Source organism: Henckelia pumila, chromosome 3 (genome assembly GCF_033568475.1).
Source record: "Henckelia pumila isolate YLH828 chromosome 3, ASM3356847v2, whole genome shotgun sequence".
NCBI classification, from domain to species: domain Eukaryota; kingdom Viridiplantae; phylum Streptophyta; class Magnoliopsida; order Lamiales; family Gesneriaceae; genus Henckelia; species Henckelia pumila.
In genome coordinates, this window is record NC_133122.1 from 148,128,117 (window position 1) to 148,155,388 (window position 27,272).

The following is a 27,272-nucleotide window of genomic DNA, read 5'->3' on the forward strand; positions in this document are numbered from 1 at the left end:
CAAAACGGGCTCATAGGTATCTACCGAACTCACAACTTGTCACGACCCATATTACTTTCGGGTCGTTTTTTAGTTATATTAGACAAGTTGAAGTAGGTTGGTCTGCGACCCGTGACAATCTCCATTTAACGAAGCGGAATGATCCAACTCGATGAATCGAAATTATTTTCACGGCTCTAATTAAATATCTCTTTTTGAAATTTAAATGATAATAATGATACTTGCAAAACATTCACTCTCATTTCAAAAATTATATATAAATCCTCGAATATATCAAATTTATATTTATTTTTGTTAAGTTTACATATTATGTGTGTATGTCATCGAATTTTTATTTATCTTATAACTGTCATTGATTCGAAACCGACCCATGGTCGGTACGATCACGATCCCGAATCAAACCGTTGACCCAGTTAATCGGTCATTGTTCGCAGGCCGATTTCAGTTTGGATTCGGGTTTAACCCGACCATTGGCTAGGTCTAATTATGGTCTCCCCATAAATTTTGTTACAATGTTGCCACTTGCTTTGGCTTATCGGCCAAGAAATTATATTTTTCTATTTAAAATTCAAATAATTCTTTTTAAAAAAATCAAAGGAAAGTTTTAAAAAGTACTATCAATACATTCAACGCCTAGCTAAAAAATCTTCCGATCTGCATAGCCATCAGTTCAAATTAATAATTTGTTAATAAAAATATCTTGTTATTTTTAGAGAACTGATTTTTCAATATATATTTTATAAGATGACCACTCGATAATTTTTTTAGAATTTTCTATTAAAAATCTTTATTTTTAAAAACTGATATATTTAGGCAAATAAACATATCATATTAATTTTATTCGATCCATTTTAATATACATGATTATATCTACCTCTCATGATATTTGTCATAATGAATGGAAAAAAGAAAAGAAAAACAGCTATATTTCAATATTAAGTACGCACAGATGTAAAATAAAAAAATAAAAAAAATTCTAATTACTTCTGAAATTGGAAACATTACAAGAAGTTTGTATTTATCTTATATCTTACGGCATTACGTTTGTACTTATCTTATATTTTTAGGGGTTAAATTAAATGTATAGAAAATATAAATATGAAGAGGTGTATGTGATGTTAAAACTTACACAAAAATTATTATGAGATGATTTTACGGGTCAATTTTGTGAGATGAATCTTAGATCCAATCCGAAAAAAATATTATTTTTCATTATAAATATAAATCAAATCCATCAATTTTATGAATATAGATTCGTGAGACCGTGTGACGACCTACTAAAAAATTTATCGATTTCATTTGTTAATTTCTAGAAAACTCGGGAAGATATATGAAATATGTAAATATAAATTGGGTAAGGTTTCATCTAATCAAATCTCTGATCTATTATCTGATCCAATTTATTAATCTTCCAGTATGATAATTTTACTCAGATAATATTGGTTATTTGGGAGTGTTTATAATTGATAAAAAATGATTATTGGCTTGTGCTTTTTTGAAAACATAATATCTGCATGTTTCTTAAACCCACAATGGTGAATATGCATATTTACCAAATTATCATAGTTTAACAAAATCATATCAGAATACCTTCGTTTATTATGTAAACACTGTTAAAATAAACAGACAAACCAAATCAAAAACTGTACAAAATTCAATGTCCTTAAAACAGATTCGTCTCCTCCGATATGTGCTCTGAGGATCAAGGCAGACGACTATTTCTCGGGATACATCGTGATACTATACCGACGAACTGATGATGTACCTGAATTGTATCACGAATGGGACAAAAGTAGGAGGCAGAAACGGAGAGCAAAGTGGAGAGGAAGTTCGAAATTTTGGTGTGTTTGAATGACTAGAGGCTGCCAGGTTCATATGAACAGTTTCCAACAGCCATCTGAAAGGCCAAGAGACAGGCAGGTGGAAGGTCAATTCTTATCCGAAAATAAAATTAAAATGGCAAAAGGTGGCATACACTAGGTAGGCGATTTTTGTCTTGATTGGTCAGCCGACATTTGATCGGTCGACCGACATTCGACGCACCCAAGTCGCGCTCGTATGCTTGCACACAAGTCAGACCTTTTCCAGTGCAAGCTCTTGATTTGCACCCCTGCGCAAGCGCGCGCGAGAACCTCTTGATCAATCATTCTTATACTTTTATGTATAACACAATATAAGTTCACTCATTCCAAGTTAATTTTCTAATGTGGGAGTGGGAGTTGGGACACTTAACATTTCACCCACTTATCCATCAACTTAACAAGCCCGATATCTTGCACAATTTTTCATTCACAATAAAGCCCAAATGTTTAAAGTCCAACACAAATATGTGTATATATATATATAATATGTGTACATACATACAGGGACGGATCTAGGAATTGGAGTTAGGGTAGACTTGAACTTAAAGTAATAAATTATATATTATGATAAAAATACATAATAAATTTTATTCATTATATATTTTAAAACTAATTTGAAAATTTCATGAAATTAGAGTAATGCTACAATAAATAAGACTCAAAATTTTTATTTTCCAACCACTACAATTTATTTTGATGCAACAATGAATAATTTCATTATTCAAATAATATATTTTGCTCTCAAAGCATGAAAAATATCACTTTTCAATACATTCATATCACACAACTATTATAATTTTAGAAATAAATATGAATATTTTGTTTCTATATGTATTTGAGACTTGAGAGACCGAAGTAATAAACTGGATTTTATAGAAAAATAAATAAAAAAACAAGCATACAAAATTTAAATTTACTATACTAATAATTATTTTGAAATATTATATATATATATATATATATATATATATATATATATATATATATATATATATATAACCAAAAAAAATAGGTTGTGCTATAGCCTAGCACATACCATATGTGGATTCGTCCATGCATACATACACACATTATATCTGCATGTTTCTTAAACCCACAATGGTGAATATGCATATTTACCAAATTATCATAGTTTAACAAAATCATATGAGAATACATTCGTTTACTATGTAAAAACTGTTAAAATAAACAGACAAACCAAATTATTGGTTATTTGGGAGTGTTCATAATCGATAAAAAATGATTATTGGCTTGTGCTTTTTTGAAAACATAATATCTGCATGTTTCTTAAACCCACGATAGTGAATATGCATATTTACCAAATTATCATAGTTTAACAAAATCATATCAGAATATCTTCGTTTACTATGTAAACATTGTTAAAATAAACAGACAAACCAAATCAAAGACTGTACAAAGTTCAATGTCCTTAAAACAGATATGTCTCCTCCGATATGTGCTCCGAGGATTAAGGCAGACGACTGTTTCTCAGGATACATCGTGGTACTATACCGACGAACTGATGATGTACCTGAATTGTATCACGAATGGGACAGAAGTAGGAGGCAGAAAGAGAGAGCAAAGTGGAGAGGAAGTTCGAAATTTTGGTGTGTTTGAAGGACTAGAGGCTGCCAGGTTCATATGAATAGTTTCCAACAGCCATCTGAAAGGCCAAGAGACAGGCAGGTGGAAGGTCAATTCTTATCCGAAAATAAAATTAAAATGGCAAAAGGTGGCATACACCAGGTAGGCGATTTTTGTCTTGATCGGTCGGCCGACATTCGACGCACTCTGGTCGCGCTCATCTGCTTGCACACAAGTCGGACCTTTTCCAGTGCAAATGAGGCTCTTGATTTGCACCCATACGCAAGCGCGCGTGAGAACCTCTTGATCAATCATTCTTATACTTTTATGTATAATGCAATATAAGTTCACTAATTCCAAGTTAATTTTCTAATGTGGGACACTTAACATTTCACCCACTTATCCATCAACTTAACAAGCCCGATATCTTGCACAATTTTTCATTCACAATAAAGCCCAAATGTTTAAAGTCCAACATAAATATTTGTATATATATATATAGATTTGTTCCCCTGCACACTAGTGTGCAGGGGAATCATGGCGCGCCAACCGCCAGCTGACGTGGCGCACAGCTGGCGCTCATGTGTTATTTTATTTTTAGATGACAGAGACGGAGAAGTGAGCGAGAGAGTACCGATTGCAGAAGCCTAATCAAATTCCCACGCAACAAAAAAGAAGCATAATCCAACCAAAAAATAAAAAACATCACAAGCACTCAAAATCGAACACCAGATGAAAGGAGTCAACGCCTCCGGCCGGGAAAGTACATTTACAGAAAACTCATCACGGAGAGAAAAAACTTCACCCCTCATACACCGCGGACGGCCCCAAAACTCCCGCGGTCCGATCGTTCGAGTGGCGACTGTTGTTCGAGTTCCGTTTGAGAGCCATGATCAAAAGGCCAGATCTGGAGTTTCAGGCGAAGGGCGGTGATGGTTGAGCGGTCGTGAACTTTTCAGATCTTAAAATGTTGGGAGACGACCGGAGTTGGCCGGAAGTAGAAGATAGCAGAGGTGTTGGGTGGTGCCCAAACAAGATGGCGAGCTGGGCGATGGTGATGACCGGAGTTGGCCGGAAGGAGAAGCTAGCAGAGGGGTTGGGTGGTGCCCGGACGAGATGGCGAGATGGGAGATGGTCCTGTGTCGACCGGAGGTGCTCAGACGAGATGGCGAGCTGGGCTGTTGACCATGGACAGTGAGAGTGGTCGGCGATGGTCTTGTGTCGACGATGGAGTTATATTGCGTTGTTATTTGAGAGAAATTAGTAAAGAAGGTGATGTGATAAGGAATATGATACTTTAAAATTTTCAATTTTTTAAAAAAGTTTATTAAAAAAAATAACACATGGGCGCAGTTGTGCGCCACGTCAGTTGGCGCCCATGATTTCCCTGCACAATCTATATATATATATATAATATGTGTACATACATATAGGGACGGATCTAGAAATTGGAGTTAGGATAGGCTTGAACTTAAAGTAATAAATTATATATTATGATAAAAATACATAATAAATTTTATTCATTATATATTTTAAAACTAATCTGAAAATTTCATGAAATTAGAGTAATGCTACAATAAATAAGACTCAAAATTTTTATTTTCCAACCACTACAATTTATTTTGATGCAACAATGAATAATTTCATTATTCAAATAATATATTTTGCTCTCAAAGCATGAAAAATATCACTTTTCAATACATTCATATCACACAACTATTATAATTTTAGAAATTAATATGAAACAAAATATATATTTTGTTTGTATATGTATTTGAAACTTGATTGACCGAAGTAATAAACTGGATTTTATAGAAAAATAAATTAAAAAAAACAAGCATACAAAATTTAAATTTACTATACTAATAATTATTTTGAAATTATATATACATATATATATATATATAACAAAAAAAAAGGCTGTGCTATGTGGATTCGTCCATGCATACATACACACATTAATTAATTAACACAAAGATTCTTGTGAGACGATCTCATCTGTCAATTTTGTGACATATATCTTTTATTTATGGGGTCATTCATGAAAAAAATTATTTTATATGCCAAAATTATTAATTTTTTTAATTGTAGATATGAGTAAAGTTGATCATCACACGGATAAAAATTTGTGAGATCGTTTCATAAGACAGATCCTCGTTAATTAAATCAAGTGTTCAGGTCGGATATGGTATGAAGTTAATAAATATGTCTTCGCCCAAACCTAAAAATTTAAATGAATTCGGAGAAAAATGATAATCTCTATTTTGAATTGCTTGACAACTTCGTGATTTAAACTAATCAGCTTAGGATCTCGTTTTTTATTTATGGATGTTTGCTTCTAAATATTACTGTTCGAAGATTTATCACACTAAAATGATTTGCATGTAATCATTTTGTGAATCATTTTGTGAAAACGTATGTAGGGGTGGGTTTTCGGTATACCACATAAAAAATATTGGTATGAAAAAAATTCATACAGATGCCGATATTGAAATTCCGAAATTTTGGTATGGAAAAAATCCATACTAATATCGTATAGATACCTAAAAAAAATTCAATATACCAAAAAAATGTATATATATCGAAAAAATTTCGGTACGGTATCCCGGAAAGTCTGTATTTTGGTTCGGTATCCCAACCCTAAACGTATGCATAAAATTCTATTGCTCTCCAAACTCCAATAGGATTATTCCAAAAATATAATATTTTGCAAAATACAAATTTGGGTTCCGTTTGGACATGTATTTTAGAAACATTTTTAGTGTTTTATAAGTGAAAATAACTTATATTGTGTGTTTGGATAAAATTTCTGTAAAATGTTTTTGAAAAATATTTTTAAAAAAGTGTTATCCGAATATAATTTTTAAAGAACACTTGATAGATGTTTTTAGAATGAAACTATGGAAAACAAGGATTAACAACATTATTTTTGAAACGTTAAAATGTTTTTATAGAATAGTTGTCCAAACATATATTTATTCTTAAAACAACTTTTAAAACATTTTATAAAAAAATTTAAAAAAACTTTTATAATTTTTTTTTTATAAGTACATGTCCAAACAGAACCTTATTCTTCTGCAAAAATCACTGTCCATGAACCAAACAATTACATGACACACAATGTACACACGTAGTATGAATAAAGCATGTGATTTTGTTGAGACCAGACGTATAGTTTAACTAGTTTCACATGTCCACCGATTGATAAAGACTCGAGTTCGAGTCATTTCCTCCCTATTTATAATAAAAAAATTACGCGATTTTGTTAGTTTTAATATATTAATTTTATTGAGGGAAAATTATAATTTTAGTCCTGTAAGTTGACTTGTTTTGGTTTTAGTCTTATAAATTTTCAAATTTTGGTCTTAGTCCTGTAATTTGGATTTTTTTTGGGGGTTTTAGTTGTAACGTCCCAAAAATTTATTATCGAATTAATTAACAATTAAATAATTATTGCTGCCAAATGAGTTATAGAGTGTATTTACAAAATACAAGTGTCAATTAGTCAATGAGTTTGACTATTTCTGGATATATGATAATATTGACAATTTGGGATAAATATTGAGATATTGAAATTAAAATAATTATATTGTCAGATAAATTAATTTGGAATAATATTTGACCCCGTTGACTGGTCAAAATTTTGAATGTTTGGTCAGAGCCTAAGATTGACTCGATTTATTTATTGGGAAATTTACTGATCAAGTTTACTCGTCAAAGTAAACTATTTCAGATAAGTTATAAAAATGTGTTAAATTACATATTGGAGTAATATAACACAAGTGCATTGAATTGGATAAGCCGGGTCATTTTAGGACCAATTTTTATAATATTAAGTGGTGTTCTTTTTCTCACGCACGAAACACCTAAAATACACACTAAAATCCTAACCCCCAAAACACTCCACCGTCGCCGGCCATCCGATCGCCGCCATTGCCGTTGATTGACCATGTCATCTTGTAGCTCTCGTCGAGGCGATCACAATCATACCAAGAATCGTGAGTTTTGTTGTCCTTTTGGTCCAGTTCGAAGCATAAACGTGAGGGTCACTATTCATCATATTCCTCGCGCGAAATTGACGGATTTGAGGTCGATTCTTGTTGTTTTTGTGTTGTTAAGAGGTTCTGGGATGTATGTAGATCATTTCCCGAGCTTATTTCAGCTTTTTCCATTGAAAAATCGGGTAGATCTGAGCTAGAACGTCGCCGCCGTCGGTTTTTTGCCGATTTCGGCCGCCACGGTGGTCTATTCCGGTCGTGGCCTAGTGCGTTGGAATTGTATCGTCAAGCTCTACAACCTTGCCAAATTTCATGAATTTAGGAGCATGTTTTGCAGATCGCCGCCGCGCCGCCGTCGCCGCCGTATTCTCCAGCGAGCCACCTGTCGTCGACATGCTAACCATTATTGACCAGTTCGACATGATAGATCCAAATATCCAAGTGTTATGTTCGTTTATTGGCCAAATCTGTTTATTGAGCCATGTTCGTTTATTGAGTCAAGTCTTTTTATTGTGCCAAGTTAGCTTATTGAGTCAAGTATGTTTATTGAGCCAAGTTTATTTATTGGGTCAAGCTTATTTATTGGGCCAAGTTGTTGGGCCAAATATATTGGGTCAAACTTATTGGGCTTAAGATATTTATTGGAGTTTAATTTATTAATTTGGACTAAATTTGTTAATGAACCTAAATTGTTTAATTTATTTGGTTGGGCTAAGTTCTAAGTTGGACTAAGTACTATTGGGTCAAACTAAGTTTAATTGGGTCAACTTAAGTGTGATTGAGTTAGTCTAAGTATTTTTGGATCATGATAAATGTTAATGAGTCAGTCTAAGTTTATGGGCTTCAGTTAAGGGGCAACAGCTCGAACTAGCCAGTGGCGAATAAAATTGCCGTAAATATATATTTAATGGATGTATATGTATATTTTGATATAAGTATGATTTTTATGAAAAATGAATTAAATATATATTAACGGGCAAAATTTTAAGGAAAAGGATATTTTCAAGTTCATGAATCATGCATGTATTTTACGATAAGATAATGGGAATGTAAAGAAAATATTATTGGAAATTTGATGTGATTTGTGACGCTTATGTTTAAGGGCCTATGGATCCCCAAAGGTTGGGTGAAGTGACACTTTTATGTTTATGGGCCTATGGATCACAAAAGGTTGGGTGAAGTGGCATAAGAGATGTAGGGAAGCCACAAAGGTTGGATGGATCTCGCCGCCGCGTACGTTGATTTATAGACTGATAAATCACTTATGTTTATGGTCACACTTCACTGATATGACTCATAAAAAAAGATTTTATGATTATGACATGCCATGATTGTGTTTATGTATTTATGTTACATATTATGTTATGATCAAGATTACGATGATGTTTATCTTTATGATTCAGTATTATGCAACATTTTCACGATCATGCATGCATGAGACACTTCATGATTTTTTTATATGATATGTGCTTGCGTGCGACCTTATTATGTAATATTTGTTATTAAAAGGTAGAGCATGCTGAGCCTCTAGCTCATTAGATCTAAATGATGTGCATGTGAGTTTGATGTTAGTCAGGAGATTATGGTCACGACTGGTGGTGAAGACCTATGTGCATCCGTGGCGAGCTAGCACACCCGTGACCTTTGTCAGCTCATGTTTGATGTTGATTTAGTTTACGATGAGATATTTTATGTATTGAGCGGTTTTCCGCAAATGGTTACTATTTCTCACTAGTTTGCATACTTTTGATATTTTAGTCGTTTGCATGGATTTTAATCTGTTCAAATTTTTAGACTTTTAACATGCAATCGATTTTTATTATGAATTAAGTTTTATAAAAATATATTTTAAGTATAGACGCATATATGTACGAGCATATATGTAATAAATATTTTTTTAGTAAGAGTCGTTTCATTAGTCTTTTTTCATCAAAAGTCATTAAATCAATCGAATATTGCTCATTTGGCGTCATTGTTATCCTACAAGACTCGTGTGGTTAGAATTAAACTTATATTACACATATTAAAATACTAGCGTATTTGCACACACCGTTGTGTCATGCGTGTGACGAAAAAATTAATTTTTTTATATTAAAATTAATTTCGAAAAAAATCTAATAAATTTATGGGACAAAAAATGAATATTTTTTGGATTAAAATATTAACCATAGATAATTGATTATATTAGTTATTTCTCACTTTTTTTTTTCAAATAATTTGAAATTTCAAAATTAGGGTGTCATACCAAGAGAACATATTAGTTTCTTTAAGGTCTTCTTAATTAATAAATAGGTATAGATTTATAATCAAAATAAAAAGACAAGTTTTTTTCCCAATTTGTGAATATTGAATGTTGTTTTTCCTTTTTTCCCTTTATTTTTGCGTAATAGATTTTAATTTGTGTAACATATGATTAATTAATTATTTCCAAATAAGCCATATAGGAGATTATCAGTGCCAAATAAGTAATATTCAATTGATTTATTGACTTTCGATAAAAAAATGACCAAAACAAAAAAAATCCAAATTACTGGACTAAAACTAAACTTTGAAAAACTACATATTCTATACTATTCTATACTATATTATAATACTCGAGGCACCTAAAAAAATCGCTCATGTGAACACCATCTTTTCTTCCATTTTTGCCCCTCCTTCCCTTCTTATATTATTCCATAATTCCATAATAATTACCCTTTCTACCCACAATCCCCACTAAAAAAACTTCCCACTAACTCCACTTTCACATAAAATAAAAAAAAAACTTATTTTTTATAATACATTAACTTCAATCATCTAAGGACTTTTCAATTTTCATCATATTTTTCATTTGGCTTCTACATTTATTTTTTCATCTGATTTTTTTCCCATTAAGCAAAAGTACAAAAAAAATCAAAAAAATAAAATAATAAAATGATCGTAACTGAAAATTTTTCGTTGCACACGCATGCGTGTACCATGTTTACTAGTTAAAATAAAAAACCAACCAAATAAAATGACTAAAATTGCAATTTTCTCCTATATAATAATTTTTGATTGTTCAAACTAAATTAGGGTCAAATTCAAACATGATTTCCCGACCCGATCTTTCACCCGAGGAAACCTAGTAGCGGGAACAAGCAAAAACGAGGTGTCAAAAGGCGGGAAAGAATCATTCTTTGTTCACACCGACTATAAGGGTAATCTCCTCCTGATTTTGAATCAAACACAAGCAGATTTTTCAGAAATGGGGAGGACTAGAAAGACTAGGGTTTCGGAGGCCAACAGTGAGGAAGAAGAGGTAGAAATGAAGGAGAATGAGCAAGATTTTAACGGATCGTCTTCCTCGAGCGACAAAAGCTTGTATGAGGTTTGTTATTCTTTGTTTTTTGTTTTTAATTTATAATTCAGATTTAATGTGAGCAGGATTCAGGGAAAAAGGTTGAACTTTGTTGACGACTGTTTCATTTATTTTTTTAAACCTAATTTGGTGCTTCTGGACCATCATCTCTGAGGTTTTATCCAATTGTATCGTAACGTATGCTGTAATCAACCGCGAAAATTCCGGAATTCTCCACAAGAATGGAAAGCTGTAACTTTATTAGGCATCTAACGGAAATATAAACAGGAAAAAAAACATTGATCTTTGCGGCATTGACGGCTGTCCAAAGATTGAGATTTGTAATGTGATCCAGCTTTGTCATGTTTCGAGCTTTCATTGAGGATATTCCTAAATTGCCTTATCTCGCATTTATCCAATTTAAAAGGTTTTAAAACGTTTTTATCTCACGAAATGTTTCACCTTACTTTCTTGGTTTACTTATTACTATTGTTAGCGAAATTATACCCTGCTGAAAGATATTCGATGATGTGCAGCAATGATTCACATGGATGTATGTATGTAAAACGAAGTAAGATTAGAGGAACACAGAGAACTTTTATTCAGAGAGTAAAATGGATTCTTACTACAATGGATGTGAAAAGTATATCTGATAATTCTGATCTAAATTAAGGACACCCCAGTAAATACAAACATAAAGTGGGCTCTAACAAACTCATCCAACGGCTTTAACTAATACATAACCATGCGCTTAATCCCTTGATCAAGCCATCCCCCAAGGCGAAATTTTGACCACCAGCTTAACAATTCTCCACCTTGGCTATACTTTTATCTTCCATCTGATGCAGCAGCTCCATACAATACTTGAACTTTGAACAAGTTAAGGACTCAGTCAAAATATCAGACAAGTTCTCACTTGTCGAGATCTTTTCTAACTACACTCTTCCTCTTGCAATCTGTGTGTAGACTCAAAGAAGCACATGACGTAAAGGCAATGGAAAAACTCTAATGTAATACCATTACTTTCTTGAATAAATGAATTAGATACAAAGAGGCTGCATTTAGACACAACTACCTGTCCCTGATTTTAAAAAACAAATGATAGAAAATATGACAAAGATAAAACAATATCCTTCTTTCCTAAATGTCTACAGATTCCAAATTATCTACACTGCTCAAGTTGGTGCATAGATATCTATAATGCCCAACCTAGTAGTAAAATCTGCAAATTTGGGTCTGATGTGACTCTTTGTCAATGCGTAGGCATTTTGTCGTTCAGATGTGATGAACAGCATACGGATGATCCCACTCCCCAACTTTTCTGTAATGAAATGCCAGCCAACTACAATATGCTTTGTGCGATCATGTTGTACAGGGTTATTCACAATGCTAATTGCTAATTTATTATCGCAAAAAATTTATCATCGAGCTTTCAAGTTCATCTCCAGCTCTTCAAGTACTAGCTTAAGCCATAATATTTAACACTACAACCCATAATTCTGCCTCAGCACTGTTTCAAGCAATCGAGCTGTTTTTTTACTTCTCCAAGTGAAAAGGTTATCCCGTAGAAAGGTACAATAGCCAATGGTAGATCTTTTGTCTAGATTGAAGCATATGTGAAAGCTTCAATACTTCTTTAATCATTTTTCTGAAATAATAAACCTTCTCTCGACAACCCTTTTATGTAACTTAGTATTATGTTGATTTCCTCCATGTGTTTATCATAAGGTGAGAGCATAAATTGATTAACCACATTTACATCAAAAGTTATATCATGTCTTACGTGTGAAAGATATATGAACTTCCCTACAAGACACTGGTATCTTTCATTTTCAACTGGAACCACCTTGACATATCACTTAACTTTTGATTTGAATCAACAAGAGTGTCACTTGGTTTACAACATCTCATCATTGTTTACTGAAGATCTAGTTACATATGCTCTCGTTGTGGCTTAGATATCTCATTTGATCTACCAATTTCCATTCCCAAGAATATTGCAATGTACACAGGTCTCCAACCTCAAATTCTAATGAAAACACCCCTTAACCTTGCTATTTTGACGTCATCATTTCCAGTGTGGATTATATCCTCAACGTATACAATCAAAATAACCGTCTTCCCTTTACTTGTATGCTTCACGAATATCATATGATCTGACTGTACTTGGATATAACCTCGTTTCTTGATGGATCTGGAAAATTTTCCAAAACAAGCCCTTGGATACTGTTTCAATCCATAAAGAGATTTTTGCATTTGCAGTTTCGCCAACTCATACTATTTTCTCCTTCTCCCATCTACTCATCCGCAGACATTTTATTTTCAATAATTCGCCTCCAGTTAATCCAAAATATTAAGATTTTCTCTCTTTCTGATTATCTCGTGTTATATTGTAACTCACTCAGATTTTACTCTGTTCATTAACTGCTTTGTATACAGTATTTACATCTTGTCACCACCTCGTAATATTAACTGTAGGAGGCTCATTACATTGTGTCACCACCTCATAATATTATTTTCTATTAGTATTAGTCTCCAAATTCTACGATACTTCCCAAAATTTCCCATAATTAACCTCGGAATGATGTTTGCTCTTTGCGTCTCAAAACTTCAGTTTTGAAGTTTACTGGTATATAGCACAACTTTAGACCTCCTGATGTAGCTACCGTAGACTCATATGAGACCTGCATTCTAAAACGTGAGTGTGAAAACAAAGATTTAAAATAAGGGAAATTCTCTTATGGATGTACTGAGTACTGTTGATGGTGCCCTATGCGTTTTTGAAATTCTCTTATGGATGAAATGAGCACCGTTGTTGGTACACCATGGTCTCACTCCAATCTATAATATGATCTCCTTGTATGTATATGTGTGTGTGGAGCTAAATATTGAGCTGGGAGTTGTATTTGGCTGGACTTCTGCATTTTTAGATTCTTGGGGTAGACAAAGCTGCATCCCAGCAAGAAATAAAGAAAGCTTATTACAAGCTGGCTCTGAGGCTGCATCCTGATAAAAATCCTGATAACGAGGTAAAATTTGTAGTTTCAAACATATTGCATTTGATTCTTTTCCAGCAGAGAAATCATCAGGCTTGTACATAATTTTTGTCATTCCATTTTCTGTCTCTAGGAGGCCAAGGAAAAGTTTCAGCATCTGCAAAAGGTTATGTCTGTTCTTGGTGACGAGGAGAAACGTGCAGTGTATGACCAGACTGGCTGTGTTGATGATGCTGTAAGTCAGTCTTACCTGCTGTTCTTGTTGTTAAATGATTGTGGTAGCTCTGGCACCATTCAAAAAGTTTAAAAAGAATAATGTATGAGCAAAATCCACTCTGCATTTAGATATTTTAATTCAATTGCACTGATGAGAGATTTGAACCACAGGTTGTTTGGATTATTTTTACTAATTTACTGTATTTTTAATACTTTATAAGATCACAAGTTTTTCATACATTCTGGAATTAAAAAATGACTAACTTCTCTTATGGCAGTTCATCCAATACCATAGGATCCTCAACTCAATTGACTTGACTTTGCTGATTAACAGGAACTAGCAGGAGATGACATCCAGAATTTAAAGGCTTTTTTCCGAGCAACATATAAGAAGGTTATTGGCCTTTGCTATCTGATGGCTTTCTCCAATAATGGTTGACTATGATGTACTCATCAAATGAAGTATGTGGGTATCGTTTATAGGTCACTGAGGCAGATATCGAAGAGTTTGAAGCTAACTACAGAGGCTCTGATACAGAGAAAAATGATTTGCTTGAGCTATACAAAAAACTCATGGGAAACATGGATAGGTACATACAATTAGCGTGTTGTGTGACTGTCAATTTAAACTTTTCACATCATAATCTGTTTGCATTTGCAGGCTTTTCTGCTGCATGCTTTGCTCTGATCCTAAACTAGACTCCCATCGCTTCAAGGATATTATTGACGAGTCTATATCTGCAGGTGAGATCTCTCCCATTTCTACTATGGAATTTACATTGACTTTGCTAAATAATTATAGTGGTTTTTTTTTTCTTTCTTTTCTCACTTTCTGCGCCAATTACCTACTGCCTTGTTCTTTCCAATACTGTATTATAGGAGAAGTGAAATCAACCAAAGCTTACGAGAAATGGGCTAAGAAAGTATCTAAGTCAAAACCTCCCACAAGTCCATTGCGACTAAGAAAGAAGTCAGTCACTTGTCTTTCCTTCCCCTAATCTATCTTCAATAACATATCTTTTTTTTAAAAAAAAAAAATTATAGTGACATTGAGAAAATTGTATGCTCATGAACGCCTTTGCAGATCAAAGAAAAACTCGGAAGACTTGTATGCGATCATAGCTCAGCGGCAGAATGAGAGGAAAGGCAAGATTGATTCAATGTTCTCATCTCTAACCCAAAAATATGGTGGAACTGAGGCATTTCCTGAGCCAAGCGAAGAGGAGTTTGAAGCTGCTCGTATAAAACTCGAAAGTCGGAGGACTTCCAAAAGAAAGTAATTGCACTCTAGTTAACTGTCCGTTGTTTCTGTAAAAATTATGAATTCTCTGAATTTTCTTGTATCTTGTGTATGATACAATTGCCAACCATTTCGGTAACTTCTCGTGTCAAAGATGAGAGTTTGAACAGTGATGGTTGCAAAGATGGCCCTTAGTATTTGAATTCGTAATATAAATTTGAGCAATGCTACATATACAACGAAACTTGTACAATAATTCTTATACCATATACAAAAGAATTTTATTTATTAAATCATATTATACATTGAATATAAAATCTCATGATATAATATTAAATCTCACGATATAATAGCAAAATATCATGATATAATTGTTATAAATATCGTTGTACGAGATATTGATTGTACTTTTAGCATTATTCTATAAATTTTATGCAGGTTTTATTAATTTGTCATAAATTTTATAGGATTTTTTTAAACCTGTAAATAAGACTATATTATACGATCAATGAGATATAGTATTCTGAGCATATTCAGACGAATACAATAATATATTTCAATCTCAAACACTCAGACAATCATTCTTCAATGTTTAAGTTAAAAAAGATATAAATCGTAGAAAGTACAAACATCTGAAAACATGTAATGTAATTCAATTCAATAAAAACACCAACTAAATCGTCATCACGTAATTGGCTTCTAAATTGTGGAAATAAATTTAGGAATTTTTGCAAATCGTGGAGAAAAAGATAAGAAATACCAGGTGGCAAATGTTGAGGCTAGCTTGGGGAAATAATTTTTTTGGTCCATTAACTTGTCCATATTTTGGTTTTGGTCCATTAACTTTTACGGTGTGGGTTTTGGTACACTAACTTTGCATTTTCAGTGTTTTTTGGTCCAATTGCATACGTGTCAACTTCTGTTGGTTCAAAATGATGACGTGGACCAATCAGAAGCTAACACATATGCAGTTGAACAAAAAAAAAATTAAAAATGCAAAGTTAGTGTACCAAAACCCAAATCAAAAAAGTTAATGGACCAAAACCCACAAAAGATAAAGTTACTGAACAAAAAAACTTATTTTTCCGACTAGCTTTGCAATAATTTCACCAGAAACACAAAAACTTCTAATGAGACACATCTCACATATCTATTTTATGAAACAAATCCTTTTTCGCCTCGATTTATGAAAATATATTATTTTTCATATTGAAAATATTACTTTTTATTATTGATATGAGTTGGATCGATCCGGTAGTCATGAGCTATGCCCCCACGAAAAAAGGCATTAAAATTAGAATGTGGTTGAGGGAATTAGGTGGATGCGCATGCACGATGATCATTTCCCGGTTTGTTGGCTTCAGTTTCACATAAACAATAATTAGAGCCCACAGTCAGGTCGATTCTTAATATTGAAGTTATGGTTTCATGCGTGTAATTAATTCTTAATATCTTCAATTGAAAATGTTTTTTTTTAAAAAAAACCATAATCAAATTAAAAAGCATGATCCCACTCTCTTCCATGATTCCAATACTACGAATGATATGTGTGTATGATTACAATTAGTCTACCGACATTTTTTTTAAAAAAAAATGGAACAAACCAAATAGATTTTAATCGGTTATTTGATCAAAATTTAATAAGCTATAATTTTTTAAAACTTGTGTCACGTTGTAAGTCTTTTCAAGTATTGAATGCATGTGCTTTTATAGCATAGATATTTCATCGCATATTTTTCCCGTTCAAAGTTTGGTAGGGTCTTTGAGAAATTTGTTCATCTGCTGTCACATTTATAAAGTATGAATTAATATTAATTATTATGATCATAGCAATCATATTTGCTCAAAAAAAAAAAAAAAGCAACCATATTTTATTTCTTGCTACCTCTTGAAGCAAAAAATGATTCTTTCTTTAAATATCGAAAGTCCACGAGGTACATTCATGTCATAAAATCAAGGAAATTGTGAGCATTAAATGTCATTTTCAACTTAATTTTTTTTTTTTTGGGGTGTGAAAATGGACTTTTTTTGCAGGCATTTAACACATTTTACTAAATAAAACTCGATTCGAACATATGTAGGAGTAAAACCATTTAAAATCTTTTTATATCATAATTATTTTTTAATCTTCCATGTTAAGTATATGTTTGTTAGTATCATTATTACTATTTTTATTTTGGTCATTTTTACAAATTAAGAGAATCATCCACGAAGCACAGGGTACACCTCAGCGACAGAGGAGCATTGCACCGACATCCCTAACGCGTATAAAATTGCCACTCCTTCCCCACTTTCAATTTCAAATGGGCACCGATTTTCTATATATTTCACTTCCTATTATTTAAACTTAAAAACTCGTTTGAGATTGTCTTATATGTTAATATTGTGAAATAGATTTTTTATTTGAATCATTCATGCAAATGACTTTTTAAATCAATAATATTATTTTTTAATATAAATATGAATAAAATTAATCTGTTTTATAAAAAAACACACTCTTATTTAAAATATTGTGTGATTAACTATCAAAATAAAAAAAAATTGTAAAATAAGCTATATATGTTAAAAGAGCAATCAACATATGATATTTAGACTAATTCACAGAATTGAAGTTACAACGTTACTATTTATTATTATGATTTTGGATAAAACTAATCATAATAACTACGGTTACGGTAGAAATTATTTACAATGTACATTGGGTAACATGGGTAAAAGGAGAGGGGCTTTATGGTCAATTCATCCGAGTGCCGGGGTAGATCCTGAGCCCAACGACTATTTAACCATGTGCCTTTGTCTCAACTTCCGTAGAATTTCATTCTTGCACAGATATTATTACTCCACAAATCCAAGCGCTTGTTCATTTCGAAGATCCAGAGGTAAATTCTCAGATTTGCTTACTCCCGATTCAGCACCACGGCTGATTTCGGTTTCGTTTTTCGATTTTTGGGTGTGATCTGAAAATGCAGCTGTCGTGGTCTTATGTGATTTCAGCGATCTCTGTTTTAGTGCCTGATTTTTCGTCCTGCTGATAGTTGAGTGGTTAGATCTACGCACGTATGAAGGATTTTGGTGTGATCGAATGGAAAATATCAAAAAAATTTCGTTATGATTTGAAAAAAAATGCAAGATTCATCGCTTAGCTTCTGTTGCCCTGCCTGAAGCTTGCAGTTTGATTCGAATTGTGTTGTTTTGTGTGTTTTTTGCTTTAATATGTGTCCTATGCATTTCATCACATGTAATTGGATGGTGGTGCACTTGTAGATCTAGTTTGAAATCATCCGATGATTTCTGCATGATATAAATTTTTTCATTTGAACAGTAATTCGTGTTCTTCATGTGTCATCGTAATTCTTGTTCATTTTCTGTATCAGATCTGGATTTGAAGCGTAGAATATATATTGTTCTGATTTTTTTGGTTTGTAGTTGAATAGATTCAAATTCATAGTTAATCTAATCTAATTTCTTGCAACAGACTCTAGATATTTGTATACCTTGGTCCATAATTTGATCCGTTTTATTCCAAGTGGAAAAATATGTATGCTAGTTGAGCAACTACGAATGTGTTTCCTCCGGTATCATGGGGCGATATTCCTTGGTGAAATGGCTGATTTGGAATGATGTTAAGATCTGACGAGATCATATTCATGCAATTAGAATATTGCCAAAAACGGCCTCATGTTTCTAATATGGATTTTGATTATTCTCATTTGATCTTGTTATTGCCTACTCTGTGGTTGCTGACCGTGGACAATGTTATGTTTCTTTATAAGCATTATGAGAATGTATCTGTGAAATGCTCACGTGTTGATTTTCCAATTTTCAGGCCACGCAACACAGAAAAGATGGTGAAGATCTGCTGCATCGGAGCTGGGTATGTGGGAGGCCCTACCATGGCTGTGATAGCACTCAAATGCCCTGGCATTGAAGTAGCTGTTGTTGATATTTCTGTTGCTCGCATCAATGCCTGGAATAGTGATCAGCTTCCTATCTACGAGCCAGGACTCGACGATGTGGTCAAGCAGTGCCGTGGCAAGAATCTTTTTTTCAGCACAGATGTGGAGAAACATGTCTTTGAGGCTGATATCGTCTTTGTTTCAGTCAATACTCCAACTAAGACAAGGGGCCTCGGAGCTGGGAAAGCTGCAGATTTGACATATTGGGAGAGTGCGGCTCGCATGATCGCTGATGTGTCGAAATCTGACAAGATTGTGGTTGAGAAATCCACAGTTCCAGTCAAAACAGCTGAGGCCATTGAAAAGATCTTGACTCACAACAGCAAGGGAATCAATTATCAGATTCTCTCTAATCCAGAATTCCTTGCTGAGGGCACTGCCATTGAAGATCTTTTTAAACCAGACAGGGTTCTTATTGGAGGCAGGGAAACCCCAGAAGGCTTTAAGGCAGTCCAAACTCTGAAGGATGTTTATGCCCATTGGGTTCCTGAAGATCGTATCCTCACCACCAATTTATGGTCCGCAGAGCTCTCGAAACTTGCTGCTAATGCTTTCTTGGCTCAAAGAATATCATCGGTCAATGCCATGTCTGCTCTATGCGAGGCTACTGGAGCAGATGTTGCCCAAGTGTCTTATGCTGTTGGAAAGGACACGAGAATTGGTCCCAAGTTCCTTAACTCTAGTGTTGGTTTTGGTGGCTCCTGCTTCCAGAAGGATATACTCAACTTAGTTTACATTTGCGAGTGCAATGGCCTTCCTGAGGTTGCAGAATACTGGAAACAAGTTATTAAGATCAATGACTATCAAAAGAGCCGGTTTGTCAACCGCATAGTTTCATCTATGTTTAACACTGTTGCTAACAAGAAAATGGCCATCTTAGGTTTTGCCTTTAAGAAGGATACAGGTGACACGAGAGAGACTCCTGCAATTGATGTTTGCCAAGGACTCCTAGGTGACAAGGCTCAGTTGAGCATCTATGACCCTCAGGTCACTGAGGACCAGATCCAGAGAGACCTTTCAATGAACAAATTTGATTGGGATCATCCCCTTCATCTCCAGCCAATGAGCCCAACCACAGTCAAGAAAGTTTCTGTCGTTTGGAACGCCTATGAGGCAACAAAGGACGCTCATGCAGTTTGTATTCTAACTGAGTGGGACGAGTTTAAAACACTTGATTTCCAAAAAATATACGACAATATGCAGAAACCAGCCTTTGTTTTCGATGGAAGGAACGTTGTCGACGTGCGGAAGCTCAGGGAGATTGGTTTTGTTGTTTACTCTATTGGCAAGCCACTCGATGCCTGGATCAAAGACTTGCCTGCTGTTGCATAAAGATTGGACGTCTCCTGTTCGCCTCAATAAGCATCAAAATGGCATACTTTCAGTAAGAAACTTTATAAGATTCTTTTTCTTCTATCATTTTCATTTTAGAAATGGACCAGTTTTTGATTATTCATATATTACATCTGTAGTCAAAGAAGCAACTATGTTGTTTCTGGGCTAAATTCATGGTTGATGACATTACTTGTGTCGTTTACTCGTTTTACTCGTCTTATGTTACGACTTGATTTATTGTTTTGTCTGTGATGTAATCTGAGGTTATAAGTTTTACAAACCATTTTTGTTCTCATTTATATATATGTAACGTCACATGTAAACGATATATATATTACATACATTTTCGAAATTTGAAAAGAAAAAACAGAATAATATCGATCTTTGTGATGTTTGTTGGATCAAATTCTTATTCTTGTGAAAATTTACATAAAGTGGATAGTGGTTGATGTTTGGATTATGGAGGCTTTGTTTGGATTCTTTTCCAAGAACATTTTTCATCTCATATATATCTACTACTTTCTTAAAATTTCTTTGCCCGTGCATTTTCATATTTATATTGTTAAGGGTGATGATATTTACATTCTAAAAATTGATAATCACACTTCAATTTTGATATTTACTATGTTTTGTTACAAAATTATTCTTTTTTAATTATTTCAGATTTTTACAAGACGAATTTGCCCCTTTTATAAGTATACTTACGTTTTCAAAATGATTCACTATATATTTATCGGATTATAGAGTTTCTCAAGTTTTTTTGGAAAAATTAATTTCGTGAAAAGATTTTGAAATACAATAAATTAATAATTTACTCCATTTTTTAGCTTAAAAACAATATTTAGAAAAATTATTTGTCAAAGATATTATTTAAATATTATGTATCGTTGTTTATATTATTATATAATTAGAGAAAGTTCTAAATATAAAGTAAAACTAATTGCTATTAAAGTTATATGTTTTGAAAGTTTAATTTAAGATAGAAAAAAATAATATCATTAGTAATATATTGTAACAAATGAAAGTATTATTTATAGATTTGTTGGATTATTAAAAAAAAAATACAGATAAAACAAAAATACTCGTGATTATGAAAATAGTAAATATTAATAAACAACTCAAATTAAGTTTTTTTTTTGTTTAAATTTTTTACATTATTTTAAGAGTCAATTATGAATAAATTCCCAAACTCAAACCTTTCTTTCTCCCAACTCCCTCTCTTAAAGATTCTTTCTTTGCACCCCCTAAGGACCACAAAACTTGATTATTTTAATATTTAATTCTTGTACTCAATATGGGTTGTTTTGTGCTTAGATCTAAAGGTTTTATACTTATATCTAAAGATCTCTGTGCTTATATCTCATGTTTTAATGCTTATTTTGGAACAAAGAATTATGTGCAAAAAATGGTATCAGAGCTTTAGGTTAAATATTCAGACTTAATATTATTCGTTAACTCATACTTTTCTTTGTTGAGGAGAAGATTTTTACAAAAGATGACTTCAAACGAAGGTTTGAATCAAGAGGATTTTATTTATATGAAATCCTATAAACAAGTTAATCTGTTCACAAGAGATTACTTACGACAGAAAGATGATTTCTAACTCTCAATTTTTAGAAATTACCCCAGATTCCTCTAAACTCTCCGGAGATCTTAGAAAAATTCAAAAGACGGTACAATATTACAGCAATCAGCTGTATGAAATACCTCGGCAGATTGAAGGAATCCTTAAGAAACAAGAGGAAATTCTTGTAACCCTAAAGGATCTTCAAACTAAAATCACAAATCTAGAACAAACTTCAGGTTCTAAAAAAGGAAATACAGGAGGAAGGTTACCACTCTCGTTTGGTACCGAACCGTTGTTACATCAGAAAGGTAAAACCAAAATGGTTCAAAAACCTTTAACTGATGATGAAAGGATGATTAATCTTATAAAAACAGTATCAGAGAAAAACACTATCTGATGACTACTTTAGAGAGATTAAATCTCGAGGATCTACAAGATCTCGCGGATTCTTTTGCGAATCTCAAAGTAGTAGATCTAAAAATGAACTCCCCTGAGGGTGAACAACCCATAGGGAATCCCCCAAGATATGCGGTTAAAACAGAAGAACCACATAGTGAGTTTCAGGTTGGAGAAAATTCACATCCAGCAGGAACCAGATCAAGAAGGAGTAAAATCCCACTCCATCAAACTCCTTACGGAAAAACTGTTTTAGATCCAATACATCCTTACGGGGTTATGTTAAACCTTGATGTTTTGGACTTCAAAAATAGAGAAGATCTTATAGATGATTGGACATTAGCTATGAGAATTGCAGCAGGGACATTAGATCTCAATAAAGAAGGATTCATTAAACTTCTAGAAATGAGTCTAATGGGATCTGTCAAGATTGCTTGGGAGATGACTATGCCAGATACGAAGGAATCAATCTTAGCAGGAGAATCCCTCAGCGAAATTGAAGAAAGAATGACCACCCTATTTAAAGCACAATTCATAGGGGTAGACTATTTCAACAATCAAGATACAGAGAAAAAGAGAAGATATACTCAAGCTCTGTATAGCCTCGAGTTACATGATATCTGTTTAGTTGATGAATACATTATGTTATTCACTAAATACAGATGGAATTCAGGAGTCGAGGAAAATGTAGCTATTCAGCTATTTTTCGCAAAAATGGCAAGTGTAACACCCGGTATTTTTAATTACATAAATCCGCCTGCATAATTAGGATATTTAATTATTTAAAGTTATGATTTATGGGTTTAATAATTATGTGAATTATTTATGCATGATTTAAGTTATTATTAAGCATTTAACCCATAATTAGTGATTTTTATGATTTTTAGTATTTTTATTATTTAATCGCGTAGACGGGACCGTGGACGGACGAGATGACAACTTTCTAGCCAAATTATTTTATGAGCCTTTTTGGAGCCTTAAAATATTATTTTGAGTTTTACTATCTCAAAATTTTAAGTATTTAATTTTATTTAATTTTAGGGGTCATTTTTATCCAAAATTAGTCAAAATATTGACTTTTTAGTATTTTTAAAAATTCCCTACTCTAATATTTCGGGATTTATTTTTCCCATCAGATTACTTTTGTTATTAAGGATTTTTAAATAAGTGTTTTATGGTATAATATAATTCTAATTAAGTTATTATCCTAATTAAATTCTAATTAACCTAAAAAGCTAAACCTAAACTATCAAACCCTACGCCTCTCCTCCTCCATCAGCCGACACCCACCCCAACCATTCATCATCTTCTCCAATCGGTCTTCAGCCCTAAAACACCATAGGAGGTCGGTTTTCAAGGTTCCAAGCAAGCCGAAGTCGTCCCGTCGTCCCGAAGTCCTTCCTACGCGTGTTAAATCAATACCTACGGTGAAAGGCATGATCTTTTTCCCATTTTTACGCTATATCAGTATATATATCATGTAAGTTAAGGTATACATCTAAATCTTTTAAGTATTTTTCAAAAAAAATCGATTTAATGTTGTGCTGGTGCATTGTTCTTCGATTCTTTATGCATGCTCACGTTTTTCCTCTCCATGCTTGGTTCGGGGCTGAGGGTTCGGTCAGGTAAGGTCCTAGGGTGCCTAAGAATCGAGCCATGGCAGGGCTTGGGGCTGGGAAGGGCTCGGCCGAAGGGTTTCAAACAAGAATGGTGCAGACGGCGCAGGCTAGGGTTTTGGGTTCAGGGGCTTCGGGTTTTTGGTTTGGTCGTGCATGGGGCTGGGGCCTGGTCAGGTTAGGTCCGCCCGGACGTGGGCTACGTCCGGGCGGCGGCGCCCCGGCCAGGGACGGCCGGAGCCGGCCGGCAGCAGGCCAAGAAGGCCTGCTGCTCTCGGCCGAGTGAAAATGGGAGAGGGGGATCGGGTTGGGCTGGGTTAGGGGTCTGGGTCGGGTCTGAGTGGTCCGGGTCGGGTCGGTTAGGTAGTGGGTCGGGTTAGTGAGTTTGGGTCCGAGTTTGGTGGGCCGGGCTCGAGTCTTTTTATTTTTAAAGTATTTTACGAATTTATGTGTTTTTTGGGTCAAATAAATTGAAATAAAATTATTTGGACTCCCAAATAATTTTATTTGGACTTTTAAAATTTTAATTAAGGTTGTCCATTAATTTTATGGGCTTTTGGGCCCATAAAAGTTAATGGGCCAGTCTTTGGGTTTTTGGGCCCAATGGGCCAGTTTAAGTGTTATTGGGCTTCGGGTATTTTTTAATGGGCTTAATTAATTTAATGGGCTTAAATAATGTAATTGGGCTTAGATTAATTAATTGGGCTTAAAATTTAAGTTATTGGGCTTAAGTATGTTAACGGGCCAGATTTAAGTTAATGGGCTTGAGTGTAGGGCCAGCAGTCCAGAACCATCCATGAGAAAATTGCATGTGTCCTGATTATATATTTAATTATTTTTATGCATTTAAGTTATTTTAATATTTATATGTTAGTAAGAAAATTAAATTAAATATATATGAAGGACACACACAATTTATTTAAGTACATGCATTCATGAAATCAATTTTTATGATATGATTTAATTTCTATGGTTGAGCAAAATAAAATATTTTAGGTGGAAATTGAAGTAGTGTGGCCATTTATGTATGGGCAGTTTCTGCCATTTATGTATGGGCAGTTTTCTGCCATTTATGTATGGGTGGTTCGCCACCAGCCTCGTACGATGGTTTCTTAGACTGATCAGTCGCACTATGGGTCACACTTACGGATAGGACCATTCGATGTTCAGAAAATAAATGCTCAATAACTTATGTATGTATGATATTATGTATGTTATGTATGTTTATTTATGTAAGTTATGTTATGTAAATTTTTAAGCATGCTCATTCATGTATATGTATGTATTAGTATTAAAGTGATTTAAATTATTTTAAACCCTTGTTAGTATGCATGTTGGGCCTCTAGGCTCACTACACTGATATGGTGCAGGTGAGTACATAGAGGAGCAGGTTACTCCTACCGGTGGTGAGGACGTATGAGCAGCGCTGCAGTAGCCCCGTGACCGTGACAGCTTCTGAGTCACCGTGCATGATGTCATGTGATACATTTTATTATATTTTTAGTGGTTGAGGTTTATGGGAATATTTTATTAAATGTTTTAGTGCATGCACACTTTTTATTTATTTTATTCATGCAGTATATTTTTAATCATAGGGGTTGACTCAGATATTTATTTAATTTAAAGAATGCCTTTTATTTAAGTATTTAATTATTTATTTATTTAGTCATGTATTTATTTTAAATATTTTATTCTGTGCATATATGTATGGGCATATATGTACATGTTTTATCTAGTAGTAAAAAAAAAAAAAAAAAATTTTCCGCATATTTATTTATTATAGAGTTAGGGTCGTTTCAGTTGGTATCAGAGCACGGTCCTTGGAGGGGTCACTACTGCTATGCTAGCTCAGAAATCCACGCTACCGGTCTGTAAGTTTTAAATGTTTATAGTATGATTTAATTTCTAGAATTTAAGTTAGCCTTAATTTTAAACACTTAGTTATGCATGGCGATTTACGTAAATAAATATGTGGTGGTGCAGAATGCCTCCCAGACCAGTGAACCGACGTGGGAGACCTCCACCTCCACCTCCACCGCCACCTCCGCAGCACCCCATGACAGCACTGGAGCAGGCCAGTGCGACGATGATGGCAGGGATTACTGCTCTGTTGGAGCAGCAGGCGGCACGTCCCAGACTGTCCCACGAGGAGGACGTCGCAGAGAGGTTCCAGAAGAAGGGGCCTAAGGAGTTCTTGGGGACCACCGATCCTTTGGTGGCTGAAGGATGGATTCGCTCTCTTGAGTCCATCTTCGACTATATGGGGATCACAGACACCGACAGGGTGAGCTGTGCGACATACATGATGCGAGGCGATGCAGCCCTTTGGTGGGAGGGTGCAGTCAGAGGAGTCCATCTACCTACACTGACGTGGGCTGAGTTCAGGCGTATCTTCTACGCCAAGTATTTCACTGAGGATGTGCGCAGTCGCATGATCCGGGAGTTCATGAGTCTCCGTCAGGGAGACAGATCTGTGGTGGAGTACGTGAGCCAGTATGAGAGGGGCTGTCATTTTGTGCCCATGATTGCTGATAGTCCGCAGGAGAAGCTGCGACAGTTTGTTGAGGGCCTGAGGGCTGAGATCAGGCATGACGTACGCATGGCAGACGTCTTTACCTATGAGTCTGCAGTCAGCAGGGCCTTGCGTTCCGAGGAGGGACGGAGGGAGATACAGAGAGAGCAGCAGGGTAAGAGGCAGTTTGGGCAGACAGGGTATCAGCGACCATCTTCGCAGCCACCTGCGAAGAAGCAGTCTACAGGGCCATCTAAGGGCCCGAACCAGCAGAGGCCTCAGGGGAAGCCACAACAGCAGACTAGGGGCGGGGCCCCTACTCCAGGGAGATATCCAGTGTGTCCGAAGTGCCAGAAGATGCATTCCGGGCAGTGTCTATTGGGAGCATGAGTCTGCTATCGTTGCAAGGAGCCAGGGCATCAGATTGCCAACTGCCCGCAGAGGCAGAATGTCAGTGGGAGAGTTTATGTGATGCAGGCTGAGGAGGCAGACCCAGATACCTCCTTGATCACCGGTATACTTAACCCCTAGAACTTTTTCAATTCTTTGCTTTTGTTTATTGTGATTATATCTGAATGCCTGTTGCATGAGTTTAATTATCAGCATGCTAGAATAAGAATTTTGTTTCTTTGTGATTAGAATTGAGGATTTTAGTGTTTTAACCTTGGGAGCATA

The 27,272-nt window shown here is 34.5% G+C and overlaps 2 protein-coding genes across 2 annotated transcripts; both read left to right on the forward strand.

Annotated features, from left to right (window-relative positions):
- Window positions 1-10,519: 10,519 nt before the first annotated feature.
- Window positions 10,520-15,432, forward strand: LOC140890638 (chaperone protein dnaJ 6-like). Its single transcript, XM_073298563.1, has 8 exons — window positions 10,520-10,793; window positions 13,694-13,792; window positions 13,893-13,994; window positions 14,310-14,369; window positions 14,459-14,565; window positions 14,637-14,719; window positions 14,855-14,945; window positions 15,060-15,432. Exons 1-8 carry the CDS (start codon window positions 10,671-10,673, stop codon window positions 15,253-15,255), a joined length of 861 nt encoding a protein of 286 aa, XP_073154664.1. The 5' UTR covers window positions 10,520-10,670; the 3' UTR covers window positions 15,256-15,432.
- Window positions 15,433-17,950: 2,518 nt separating this feature from the next.
- LOC140886692 (UDP-glucose 6-dehydrogenase 1) lies at window positions 17,951-20,805 on the forward strand. Its single transcript, XM_073293411.1, has 2 exons — window positions 17,951-18,094; window positions 19,042-20,805. Exon 2 carries the CDS (start codon window positions 19,061-19,063, stop codon window positions 20,501-20,503), a length of 1,443 nt encoding a protein of 480 aa, XP_073149512.1. The 5' UTR covers window positions 17,951-18,094; window positions 19,042-19,060; the 3' UTR covers window positions 20,504-20,805.
- Window positions 20,806-27,272: the final 6,467 nt, after the last annotated feature.